Consider the following 13,168-nt stretch of genomic DNA (forward strand, 5'->3'; position numbering starts at 1 on the left):
ATACACGCATGGAGCAGCCCCTGTCCCTGCACCCTTCTAATCTACAAGGGATGATGATGTTGGGGCTGAGGGCTTTACTCTGCCCAAGGTCAGGATGGAGGTGGGGCTGGTGCTCCCCATCTGCAGCCCTGCAATGGGGACGGTGATGGTGATGCTGGGTGCCAAGGGAGCAGCCGGTGCTGCGCCCTAAACCTGCTGAGTGGGAAACAGCAAAACCAGCCCCTGTGGCTGCAGGTTTGAAGGACTCGGAGCAGCAGCTTTCAAACCAAGAGAGGAACAGTCGGACACGCAGCCAGATGGTGCAGAAGCACTTGGGGCACAGAGTTTGTTCTCATCCAAAGCAGAAACGCCCTAAGACAAACAGCAGCATCCTTTAATGACCCCCAAGGGAACACCAAGAAGGGCCGCAGGGAGCAGAGCAGGCAGCACAGCGGGCGCGAGGTGTTTTGTATTTTTTAATAAAGTCTGTAATCCAATGGACACACAAAACAAAACTGCGCTGAGAAAAAAACCAGTTCCATAAATTAATAAGTGTTAGGAGGGGAAGGGAAGGAGGGTCCAAAGTCTTTGTACAAGTGTATAACACTTCCACAGCTCAATGAGACGAAGGGGGAGGGGGGGGGGGTCATGTTTAAATGAAGCGCACTTACAAATGAGTGACAATACAAAGTCTGAGTATGAAAATAAGATTTTCTCTGAAAACACATTTTTGGCACAGATTAAAAAAAAATGGATGTTGTGGGGATTCGGGATTTTTTTTTTTTCCTTTTTTTTTTTTTCCTTTTTTTTTTTCTTCCTCCTCTTTTTTTTTTTTTTTTTTTTAAAGTCAGTATTATATATATTTATATATATTATATATATATTTATATATACACACACACCCACTGAGTTCTGCATAATCCCACCAGGAAGGAAAATAAGCTCTCCCTTTTGTTTTGCTTTTTGTTTTTCAGTGTAAACTGTACATCGCGGGTGAAGAGAAGACGGGCTGCAGCAGGGAAAGGGGTGGGGGGAAGAAGAAGGTTCACATCCAGAGAAACAAAAGGACGACGGAGAAACAAAACCGACGACGGCAACAAAAATAAAGGTAACGTGTGAAACGATCCTTGACCCACAGAATCCAGCAGGACGTTCCCAGGTCTCTGCCTTCAGCCCACGGCGCGCGGTTCGTGTGTGTCAAGACATCCAAGAAGGTCACAGCATGTCTCCAACTGTGCAAAGGTCCGAGTCACTAATTTAGTGCAAAGGCAGTTCAGGTTCTTTTTTATTTATTTTCTTTTTGTTAAAAAAAATAAGCCGTCCTTTATTTTTTTTTTTCCCCAAAAGGAGGCACGGAAACCCAATACCAGTCCGCCTGTTGAGTGCATCAGTTGTCCGTAAGCTAAAGCAATATGTAAACATACAAGGTAGCAGGACGGCTACCCAGCGACAGTTTGATCGAGGCCTGTTAGGGCAGGAGGCTGGTAGGCTGGCAGCATTTTCTCATTTCTTTACTTTCTCTCTTTATTTTTTATTTCTTTTTTTTTTTTTTTTTTGTGGGATTTTTAAATTTTTTGTGTTTTTTTTTTTTCCTGTTGTTGTTTTGTTGGTTTTTGTTTTTTTTTTGCTGCAGGGCCTTGGAAAAACAAACAAACAAACAAACCCAAAAGAGTCAGCAGTCAGCAGCTCATACCGACGCGATGACGATCATCAGGTGAGGGGAGATGTTGGAGATGCTGGCGAGGAGGTCGGGGGCCAGGCGGGACAGGTGGCTTTCTGAGAACTCACAGGGTGGGAAGATCTGCAGAACGTAGGCAGGCTGGTGGGGAGAAGAGAGGGAACGTGGTGAGACTGCAGCGCATTGGGTGAGAACATCCACCCCACCCCTTGAAAAGCAGAGGGATGTTTTGTTATCAGCTACGGTTGAAAAAGAGATGGAAAACAGCTTTGCTCTCTTTTCAGTAGGTTTCAACCACAGTTTGGGGTTTTCTAGGCTTGCATCCAGTAGTGGTGTTGGTGTGCTGCGCTCTGAGCAGCAGCAGCAGTAAATGGGGGTTGTTTTGGTGATTAAATGAGGCAACTCAACAATTACAACCCTGAGTGATGACCTGGGCTGTGAGGCTGCAGGTTCATCATCACACACACAGCTTTCATTTGGTTCACCTGCAAAGCTCCACTGCTCCCCATTGCCCATACCTGATTAGAGCCAGGGTTGGGAACGTTGATGATTCCTGCAGCTTGTTTAGCCTGCAGGTAGCTGATGAACGCAGCCTTCAGTGACTCAGTCTGATTCACAACATCTTCCTGGTCTCGTCCACAAGGCAAGGCCAGGAGCAGGCAGTAATCGCTTTCCACCTGGAAAGAAAATCAGCCATTGAGTCAAATGTCTGCTTGGAGCAGGCCTGATCCTAATGCACACCCACCATCTGTAAGCCCCCAGCAGAAAATGCTCTTTGGTGATCCCCAAAGAGCTGTCGGAGCCAGTAGAGGCTGTTCCACAGCTAAACACTGGTTGACTTAAACTCTCTGCTCTCCCAGCTGGAAATACCCACTCCTCCTGACCTGCCAAACAAATCAGCTCCCAGAACCCCACAGAAATGCAAACGGAGTGAGGTGAGAAGGAAGGCTGCAGCCCATACCATCATCCTGCGTGCGACGCCCTCCAGCTGCGAGGCCTCCAGCCTCATGCGCTGAGCGATGCGCAGCGGCGGCCCTCCCTCGGGGGCAGGCAGGGAGCGGTGTGCCAGCACGTTGTTTCCAGAGACAAAGTGAAGCTGAACGGCGGCCGTGTCGTTTTTTAGAGCCAAGAGGCCCTGCCACACGATCGGGTATTTCTGTAGGGAGAGGGGAAAAGGAACCTTAAGATGGATGAAGAAAGTGAACTTGCAAGGAGCGCTTCTCTCTCCTTGGGAGGAGTCTTAATTGTGATGGAAATCTGAGCTGAGTTTGCCTCCAACACTTCCATGGGAGGTGTCAGATTTTGGTGCTACACATGGGAATCGGCAGAACCTCACTGGTCTTATCTCTCCCAGCAGGAAGCAAGCAGCACAAGGCTCCTGGCCTGAAGGTGACAGCGAGGTGCTTACCGTGAGAAGCTGAACCATATCCACAGGTCTCTGTGACACAGGGTGAGGAGACGGCTCCTGTTTCAGAGCAGCCTGAGGCTCGGGGCGGTTGAGGGGCAGCCCTGGTGGTGCCCCGGGGCCCGACGTTGTTGGGATGAACAGTGATTGCTTGGGAACTGCCTGTGCTTGGTGCGGTGACGGAAGCTCCTGTTTCATGGAAATGGCAACAGGCGAAGGGTAGGAGGTCTGGCCCGTGTCCGCTTGTGCCCTCTGAAGGTGGACGTGAGGGTCTATCTGTGCTGCATGCCTATTTACAGTGGGGTGGTGACTCTGTTCAGGCCCCGATGCCGGTGGGCCCTTGGGATCCTGGGAGATCTGAGGTGTCTTGCTGCGCCCAGGCTGGCTGGGGTGCGAGTGCTCACCCTCTGGGAGACCCTGGGAAGGAGGCAACAGGGGGAAAAAGGAAAAGCTTTAGACCGCAGGTATATCAGAGCTCGCTGATGCACCAATAAGGCCGATGGTACACCATCAGTCTGGCACAGCATAACTTGAACATGTCTCCATGCTGCTGCTACAGCAACTGCCTCCCCAGGCCCTGCTCCACTGCCTAGATCCACAGGGCTGCCCTCAGCCCCAACACCCACCCAACAAGGAGCCCATCTGCCCCATTCAACGTCTTGAAGTTGGCTCTTCTCCCCAGCACCTCTGCCTCTAGAAAAACCAATGGAAGCTTTGCACTACACATAAAGTTTCTTTCGTGTCTGTTAATGCTAAGCAATGTTCAACTTCCACTGCCCAAACAGAAACAGCTCTATGATTTTGGAAACCAACTTAAATTGGGCTCAGCTCTTGATCACAAAGAACTGCAACGAGGCCACCGTAAGCCCAAAACATTACTCATTTCAGGCAGAAGGAACAGCCTCACTTCTCACCTGTGACGGGGTCATGCTCCGGGAAGGCAGCCCGATGGGCGACGCGCCGGGGAACTGCGGATGTCCGAGCTGTGCTGCAGTGTGGTAATTCCTCATGTCGCCATACACCGAGCGGTAGTCGTGGAAGGAGCTGCCCGTGGGGTGCATGATCTGCACGCCGTGCGGCACCACCACCGGCTGCGTCAGCGGCAAGCCAGGGAGCTGGCTGCTGGAAGGGACGCTGAGCAGCCGGGGCTCGCTGTGCGGAGAGTGGGCCATCTTGCCTTCGGAGGATTTCGGTGTCTCTTTGCCAGGCTGTGGGGTCTTGCTAACAGGAGGTGTTTTCCCGGCCCCTTCAGGCGTCCGGGACTGTCTGCTTTCTGAGTGGTGCTCGCCTACAGCAGCCATGTGGGGATGCATCATCATCCGCACGTCCCGCGGCACGTTGTACTGCTCCAGCCTGATGCTGGTGGGGTGCATGCGGTAATCCGGCTGCATCACCAGCACGTCAGGCTGCACGGGAGCTGGCCCCCTGCACACTGTGGTGTGGTGGTAGTGCATCTCCTCCTCGGGGGGATGCTGAGAGGACAGAGGGGGCATAACGATGTCTCGTATTGGTGCTGGTTGAGGCGTGCTGGATCGCTGAGGTTTAATTTCTATCTGAGGTTGCAGAGCGGCTCTGGGGGAGTGAAGAGCTTCAGGGCGGATGCCATAAGAAATTCCGGAGAGGGGAGGGGTGTTCATCCTCACCTCCCCTTGGGACAGGTGGCCCAGGGACACAGTCTGCGTGACGCTGTGCGGGGGCATGATGACGGACTGCTCGGGGTGCATGCTGGAGATGTACTGAGGCACGGGGATCCCTGGTGCCAGCATGACCGGGGTGCTGCTCGACAAAGCTGGGGACGATGTGCTGCCGGGATGACACGTGCGTGGGAACGGTGACGGTGAGTGCCCGCTGGTCCGCGGCGAGTGCGGCTCCTGTTTGGTGACTGCCAGGTGGGAAATGGCCCGGTCCGTTGGGGTGCTGGGCCCCGAGCTGACGTGGTTTGCTTCTGAATGCATCTTCCCAGAAAGGGAAGGGTGATGAGGACTGACCCCAGGGCTCAGGTTGGAGGGCTGCAGAGTCTTGGTTTCCACCTTCAGAGCTGCTGGATCAGGCAGTTTTTTATTCACAACAAGCACGGGAGGAGTGTTAACAGTCTGTGTGAGAACCTTGCCAGGCTGAGAAGCTGCAGGCTGGGCAGGCAGGTGGGCCGAGTCGGACTTCTCCAATGCAACGCGCTCCTGTTTGACAGAGGAGATCACAGGAGACATATTGTACGGCTGCGTTCCCAGTACCAAAGGAGAATGGGTGGAAACAGTCCCATAGCCCGTGGAGGTCTGAGAGCCTTTTGGTGTCGGCTGCGACGGTGTGATAGGTTCCTGTTTGATCTGAGACTTAGACACGGACTGCTGGAACTCAATGTCAACAGCGCTGGCTGGGGGAATCTGGCTGATCTTTGCACTAATTCGTTGCGGGCCTTCTGTCTTCTGTCCAGAGTAACTCAGCAGCACAACGCCTTCCGACGTGTTCACCCGCAGCCCGGGGCTGGAGCCAGTCTCTACAGGCCTATCCTCAAGGATAGACATTGATCCTGGATGAAACCTACTGTTGTCATTTGTGCTTGACCTCTGCTTAAATTTAGGTGATGGAGCATTAACAAGACATGTCTGAGTCTGCGGGGCTTGCTTCACCAAGGTGATCCTCGGAGCCTCCTCCAGGTCGATGCTGTGGGGCATTCTGCTTATGACAGAAGTGGCTTTGGGGGCAATCACAGTACTTATCTTTTCCTTCTCGCTGAAAACAGGTGCTTCAGCCACTGGCGGGTCCAAAGCGTTCGTGATGGGCACAGCTGGCTTCTCCTCTGAAACTGGTTTGATGGCCTCTACGACAGGGTGGAGAGGGGCCTCCTCCAAGCGGGGTGCACTCACTGGCTCCACATGTGTTGTTGTTACATGCGTTGAGGTTATGCTCGTTGCTGAGACATACTTGGGTTCCATGAGTATCTTCCTCAAAGTGCTCGAATTGGTATCTATGTCTGAGGCCTTTGTGTCGGGGGGGAGAGCAGGCGGTGGTGTGGAGTGGGCACGGGGCTCTTCATGCCTTACGATCCACTCGGGCACCTTGGCAGCACCGGAGTGAAGGGGGACGATCGCAGCAGGCACCGCGGCGGGCAGCTTGGCCACGGCTGCCGAAGGAATAGTGGGAACAGCAGCACTGGGGACACTGGGTGGTGTGATGGGCGTATTCTCAATGGGTGACCGTATCTTGAAGCTGCTCTGACTCCCCTCATCAACAGAAGCCAGCGGGGCTGGCAGGTCCAGAGGAGCAGGTGCAGGGGCTTTGGGAGAGGCAGTGCTCTCTGCAGCGGCTTCGGGTACATCCACAATGATCTCTGAGGATGCAGCCTTGCTGCTGTCAGCAGCGCTTGGCTCCATAGACACCTGAGTGGCAGCTTTAGGTTGCTTTTCCTCCTTCAGGGCATCTTCAGGTTTTGCCTTTATCTCACTGGCAGGAGGAGACCTGCTCTGTACCCTCTCTGGCTCATAAGCATTGACTTCGGTGATGTCGCCCTTCCTTCCCGTGCTCCTTTTGCGTCTCTGCCGTGTGGCCTTCTGACGGCCCTTTTCCTTCCGTGCAACTTCAGCCTCCTGCAGGGTCTCAGTCTCCTGTGCGGAGTTGGACGACTCGCTGAAGCTGACCTCCGTGTCCTTGCTCTCCGTCTCTACAGCCAGTGGGGCAGAGCTGGCAACCGGCTGCACCGGGGCCTCGACAGCAGCTTCTGCCTCGAGGATGTTGTTCACTGCCTGATCAGTTTCAGGTTCCATTTCCTCCCGAGGTGACGGTAACACCATCGGCTCAGATGGGATTTCTGCTTCTGATTCAGTGGGATAGGATGGGGGTGCAGGAAAGCTTTCTGTCTCCCCAGAAATATCATTGATAATGGATCCAATAGCTGCTGCCAGCTCTGTTTCACTGGCCTGGTGGGCTGGTTTGTCTCCTTCCTCCTCCTGACGAACCTCATGCACATCTGCTGTTGGTTCCTTGTAGGCAGTAATCGATGGAGGCGTTTCGGTGAGTTTTGCAATATGCTCCACAGCCTGCTCGAGCTCAATCTGTTTTGCTAATTGGGCAGCCTCAGGGGATTGCTTCGGCTCCCGCATCACCTCTTTTTCTGTCTCCTGGAATGAATCTTCGACCTCATTCTTAGCAAAGTGGGGTGGCAGCATGTCCTCTTTCTGTGGGCTTTTGATTTTTGTTGGTGACATCGCCATAGGCTCCGCTTCTTCCTCAGCTGGCCGCAAGGCGCCCTTGACTTCGTCGACATTGAGGCGTATTTCTACATTTTTTAGACACACTGATGCTTTATCTACAACAGTTTTGGTATTTTTGTACCTTCCCCTTTTGGATTTCGTAACCTTTTCTGGCACTGGCTTCTTCTCTGTCATCTCAACGGTGGAGATTTCAAGCTGATTCTTCTCTGCATCCACTTCTTTCCTATCACGTTTCTGTTCGCTCATTGCCAGCTCTTTCTCATTTGCTTTTACTTTATTGCTGTTGTCACTAACAGTTGATTCCAGACCACTTCTTTCAGCAGCATCTTCAGATTCAGCAGAGGTATCAGCTTTTGGTTCGGTCTTCCCTTTCTTCCCCTGCTGGCCTGTAGCAGCAGATGAGTGACTGTGTGTCAGCTTCTGGGATCGAGGAGACCTCCATCCCTCCACAGGCTTAGGAGCTTCTGCAGCTTCCTTTGCTTCAGTCTCCTCCACTTCTTGCTGTACCGGCTCTGTCTTTATAGGAGAGATGTCCTCCTCTGGCTTACGCCGGGTTTTGGGAGGTCTTCCTCTTCTTGGTGTTGTAGGAACAGTCGTCACCATTTCCTGCGGTTCCTTTTCCCCTCTCTTCCTGGTGGATCTAGTGACCTCCACAAAGTCCTTCACTGGAGATGGGCCCTCGTTGTCTCCTGTGGTAGCATAGACTGACCGGACATTTCTGCGCCTCGTTCGGCCCATGGGCAAACTTGGCTCCACATTTTCTGGCTCTGCGGCAGAACTAGGAGACTTAGCAGCATTCCTTGAAACTTTCTCTGCTTCCACTTTCAATTCAGAAAGTTTCTGCACTTCCCCTCGAGGAGAGCTCGACCTTTTGAGTTTTTCACGGTCGATTCTTTCACTCTTCCTCGTGACGGGCTTTTCTGTGACGCTAGCTGCTGCTGACTGTACAGGGGTCTTGGAACGTTTACTCTTGTAAGACTTTTTATCCTTTACAACAACTGGAGGTTCAACTTCCATATCGTTGTCAGAAACAGGAGGCAGGACCTCAGCAGCTGCCTCAGTCTTTTGACCTGCACCAGCATCAGCGCTGGCAGGAGGCAGAGGATTCTCTTCCTTCGGTTCAGCAGCCTCTTCAGACTTCTGAACTTGCTTCATTGGAGGAGGAATCAACTGAGCACTCTCAGGTTCTGGGTCTACACTGATGTCCACTTGGGAAAACGAAGCTCCCGGTGTAGGAGGCTTGGTATCCAAGTACGAAGGATGTTCTGTTGCCACTGCATCTTCCTCTGCTACCATGGCTGTAGGAACATCTTTACTGGCTTCACTGACTGGTGGGGGTTCAGTCTGCTCAGGTGGTTCTATTTTGACAGGAGCAGCAAGTTCAGGAAAAGGTTTTTGTTCCTCTGCTGTAGAAACAGGCTCAGATGATTTTTCTTCTTTTACAGAAGTTGTTTCCACTACTATTTTTTCTACTATCTTCTCAGGAACAACCGGTGTTGGTTCCTGTGGTAGGGCAGCAACAGAGGAGGGACCAGCCACTGAGGAAGTTTTATGTTCTGGTTCTTTACTATCAGGAACTGTTTCTGGTGTTTTGGGCCGACTCTCTTTATCTTCCTGTTTTTCCACTTCTTTTGGTTTCTGATCTTTCTCTTTTTCTTTTTGCTGCATTCGTGTTAGTTCAATAAATCTACTGTGGAAGAGAACAACTGGTTCTTGCACCAAGTCAGCTGCACTGTTAGTCCCATCGGAGGAAGACTGTCTCCCGTACAATCTACCGGAAATGAAGTCAAGGTCATCATCTTTTCTCTCTAAGTGCTGCAGGCGCTTAGAGTCCTGTTCAAAGATTGAACTATGCAAAAAACGAGAAGCAAACAGTTCCTGTCTCTCTTGTTCTTCTTCTTTATGGTCTTCTTTCTTATCATCCAGTTTTCCGCCTTCTGAATCAGTCCTGATTTTTTTCTTTTTCATATACCAAGATGGAATAGGCCTAGGAGCTGAGTCAACCTTCTCCTTGTCCTTATTATTTCTAAAACTAGCAAATCTTGAATCCCAGTCTAGAAAGGACCAGTTTTCTTCTCGGGAGGAAGACAGGGATTTAGCTCTCTCAAGCAAGGCCTTTGTGTCTGGTGTGATTGTCTTGTCCAATGCGAAAGAATAGAATTTGTTTCTTTCTAAAGAACTCGACAGTCTTTCCTCCCTTTCACGTAATTTCTCTTCTCTGTCCCTCAATAAAAAAGATAACCTGGAACCCTCTAGCAAAGATGAGGCTTTTGGAGAATGGGGTTTGTTTTCACTGTCATCATCTGAATCTGAAGGTACCTCCCCAGGTTCCAGGTCTCGCACAGACCGCTTACGTATGCCATCTCTTTTGACAATGCTGCTTGGAAAACTAATATCAACTCTGCCAGGCTCCTGCTTCACTTGTGATTCCCATCTACTTGAGTCATCTTCGGAACTCAGGACAGATAGTTTTATTTTAGCCATTTCGGCCATCTGCTCCCTTCTGCTGGAATCATAAGGATTGAATTTCAGGGAGTCCTCCCTCACTGTCATATTGGAGTAGGAAAGACCCTTTTCTTCTATTTTAGGTGACTCTTTGGTTTCCTTTAATGGTATAAGCCTTGGAGAATCTAGTGTGTCATCATCTTCATGGAAAGGGAACTGTCTGATACTAGGCGAACATGATGTCCTTTCTGAGTCTTCACTCACCTGACGGGAACTTCTGTAGTTTCTTTCTCTTTTAGTGCTAATTTCAAAGTCAAACTGGTCAGCCTTTTTCCTTTTACTTGGTGGAGAGTCATCGGTGACATCCTGCGGAGGTTTTCCCACCTCGTGGACCAAGCTCCGTCTTTCGTACTCATCTACATCTTTCTTTGGACTGCCAAACTTCTCAGATTTTGCAATCTCCATTTCCAGCTGCTGTTTTAACCTGCGACTTTGCTCCATTTGCTTCCTATAACTTTGTGTGTGGTCAATGTCAATGCCAATTTTCTCTTCTGTTTCAGCTGACTGAGGTTTCTCTTGGCCAAGCTTATGGTCAGGTGTGTCTTCTGGAAGACCAGAGTAATTCTTCTTTGTGTCTTCTCTCTCTGTTCCATGATCATCAAGTAACTGTGCTTGTTTATGCTGGGATTTTACTGGATTTGATTTTTTGGAAGGGAGCTCTTGAATTTCCACTGGCTCATCAGCTGCCTCAATTAGCCTTGCCTGCAAATCTAGAGTGGGACGCATGCCAATCCCACCAACATTAAGAGTCTCCTGAATTTCTTTGGGACTAGTACCAGGAATAAGTCTTTCCAGTCTCATTTTTTTAGATTCCCTTTTAAGCATCTCCTTCCTCAGGGGCTTTCTCTCCAATTCTCCTTCCCTTAACATTGTAGCTTCTCTAGACGAAGCTGTTGAGTCAAGCTGTTTTTTCAAAGCTACGCGTGCGTCTTCCTCATCTTGGCTGCCTCTTTTTGCTTCCAGTTTTTGCCTGTCAAGCTTCAGATTTGCATCAGCAAAACGTCTCTTCCGAGCTTCCAGCTTGTCTAAATCTACCGCATTTGCCCCCTCAGAAGTCTGCTCTGTCTTCAAGTGCTTTTTGGGTTTCAGTTTTCCCTCTTTATCAACCACTTCTATGTGACTGGCAAGGGCTTTCTCTTTTTGTACCTTGGTTCTGACAGGTTCCAGTTTAGACTGATCAGACTTTGTTTGCTCAGCTTGAGATGTCTGTGTTTTCTGTTCAAGAAGTGGGGACTTCATAGTGTCATTATCAAGCTTAGCTCTCAGTTTCTCTAAAGTAGGCTGATCTATAACCTTCCCTTCCTTTTCTTTCACTCGGGTCAACACTACACAAGGCATTAGCTCTAAACGGTTTTTAGCCGTCCCTTCTTTGTCACCTCTCTCTTTACTCTGTTTACTATTGCCCTTTAATTTTTCAGGGCTGGGCTCTCTCTCATTCTCTTGATCAGTTTCAGAAGACTGAGAGCTGGGTGAATGGATTTTTGCTTTTCGTTTTTGCTTATCCGTTTTCTCCTTCTCTAGTTTTTCCGGCTTCTCCTTCCTCACCAACCGTTTGTCTTTGTCAACTCTCTCCTGGTCAAAAGCTCGCTCTTTCTCTGTTTTTTCATTCTTTGCATAACGTTCTACACGGGCTTTGTCAAGCTTGTCGTATCGTGGAGGAGACAGAGAGCTGCAACTTCCACTGCGATCTGATGACCTGCTGTAGATCCTCCTCTCTGAATCGCTCTGCAGCCGTTCTGATTGTGAGGGAGATGCTCCAGGACTCTGTGGACGCCTGGAGTGCGTGGGACTCTGGCTACGTTCAATCGGTCTCCTCTCATGATCTCTGTCACGATCGGATTCAAACCGTTCCCTCTCCCTCTCTCTCTCCCGCTGTCTGTAGCTGTACTCCCTTATGTCTTGCTCATAGGGATCACCCCTGTAATCCCGGTACTCGCGTGGGTCATCATAGTATCGTGGGTCATAGTAGTCTCCTTGGTAAGGATCCCATTCTGCATAAAATTCTCTGCCTCGAGCTGGGTATTCTCGACGAGGATCTTCAGGGTAGGTCCCAGGAGTCCGAACAGTCTCATAGTAAGTACGATCAGGGGCATATTCGTAAGATCCTCTTCTTTCATCCCTGCTAAAAATACAAAAAAACCAGGGCAATCAGTTTTCCCTCTCAACCAGCGTGCTGCATTACCACCTTTGTCATGCAGGTGAATCATTCTAGTTAATTTATATGTGTACTAAGGCAACTGTACACAGCTGCATACAGAGATTTAACAATAAATCAGTGCACGGTGGATTAAATGCTTTGTTAGCTTCAAATACTGTATGCAGTTAATTAACTGGTCATCTAGTGACAGCTCTGCCAGGTACCTTTTTGTCAGCCTTACTGCACTGTTTTGCCAAACCCAGATACCCCATAACATTGAGATAAAACCTAACACTTGTGGACACACACAGCCATGGTGGAGACCACTCCCCCTCACGGAGCAGAGACACTAACTACCTACCTACCTTTGAAAGCATGAGTTAAGTCAAAATTCAAGGCTGGATTGTCTCCATTTCTAAGCAGTGAAAAGGTAGTATCGGTTCTTTAAAAATCCTAAAGCCCTTAAATGATCTTTTAATTCCAAAATTAGCTCTTTTACTAGAAGCGATATGCCAACACTGCCTGTTTTAACACCAAAAGACCAGCCCACTTGTAAGAGCAGGCAAATTCTTAGGAAGCACTCAGTAAAATAAGTCAAGCAATTAGCATTATCATCTTAATAACGCCAAACTGCAAACAGAAGCAATTCCTAACACTGAACATGACTGTCTGGCAGAGGGGCAGGACACAAGGATGGCACAGAGCTCACATTCCTATTCCCCACCATTACAGAATGTTCTGCACACTCTATTTTACATACAGTTACTCAGCTCCACAGCCTGTGCTTTGTTCTGAAAGTTAGTAGCTTCCACATTGCAAGAAATGTACAAAATAATAATAATAATTAAATAACAAAAGACATGGGGCTTAACGTGAAAGACAAAAACCCAATCACCTCACTCTGCAAGCAAAGATGTGAAAGGCAGTTGTAGGGAGACACGCAGGAAGAAGGAAGTTGCCATGTTTGTTAACTTTTCATTTTAATCAACAAATACAAAACCAGACACAAAAAGCACCACTAGTTCAGTAACAAATGGCGAGACTGGCTACTCCACACACCTAAGCAGTCTCATTTGTTTCTAAATAATTCATGAACCATTAGGATGCTCAGAGGATAAATGGCCTTTCTCCTGCATCACGCTGCTCCACCTGCACTCTGCCCCAGAGTCATCACTCCTTCAGAGCTTTACCAGTGAGAAACCTTAGGTGGCTTTTGAACAGTTGTGATATTACACAACCCAACCTCACACAACAAT

At 49.5% G+C, this 13,168-nt stretch overlaps 1 protein-coding gene across 4 annotated transcripts in view; it reads right to left on the minus strand.

The window, feature by feature from the left end:
- Positions 1-1,589: 1,589 nt before the first annotated feature.
- SPEN (spen family transcriptional repressor) overlaps positions 1,590-13,168 on the minus strand; it is a 52,701-nt gene continuing 41,122 nt past the window's right edge. For 2 of the 4 annotated variants that reach the window (XM_072353983.1, XM_072353981.1), the window contains 5 exons: positions 3,977-11,897; positions 3,066-3,479; positions 2,619-2,813; positions 2,176-2,334; positions 1,590-1,798 (listed from right to left, as the gene is read on the minus strand). In XM_072353983.1, the coding sequence (XP_072210084.1) occupies positions 1,667-1,798; positions 2,176-2,334; positions 2,619-2,813; positions 3,066-3,479; positions 3,977-11,897 (8,821 nt within the window). In that variant the 3' untranslated portion in view covers positions 1,590-1,666. The remainder of the gene's footprint in view (positions 1,799-2,175; positions 2,335-2,618; positions 2,814-3,065; positions 3,480-3,976; positions 11,898-13,168) is intronic. The other 2 variants (XM_072353982.1, XM_072353980.1) reach the window with 1 other exon arrangement.

The sequence above is a fragment of the Excalfactoria chinensis genome, chromosome 20, assembly GCF_039878825.1.
Source record: "Excalfactoria chinensis isolate bCotChi1 chromosome 20, bCotChi1.hap2, whole genome shotgun sequence".
Classification (NCBI taxonomy): domain Eukaryota; kingdom Metazoa; phylum Chordata; class Aves; order Galliformes; family Phasianidae; genus Excalfactoria; species Excalfactoria chinensis.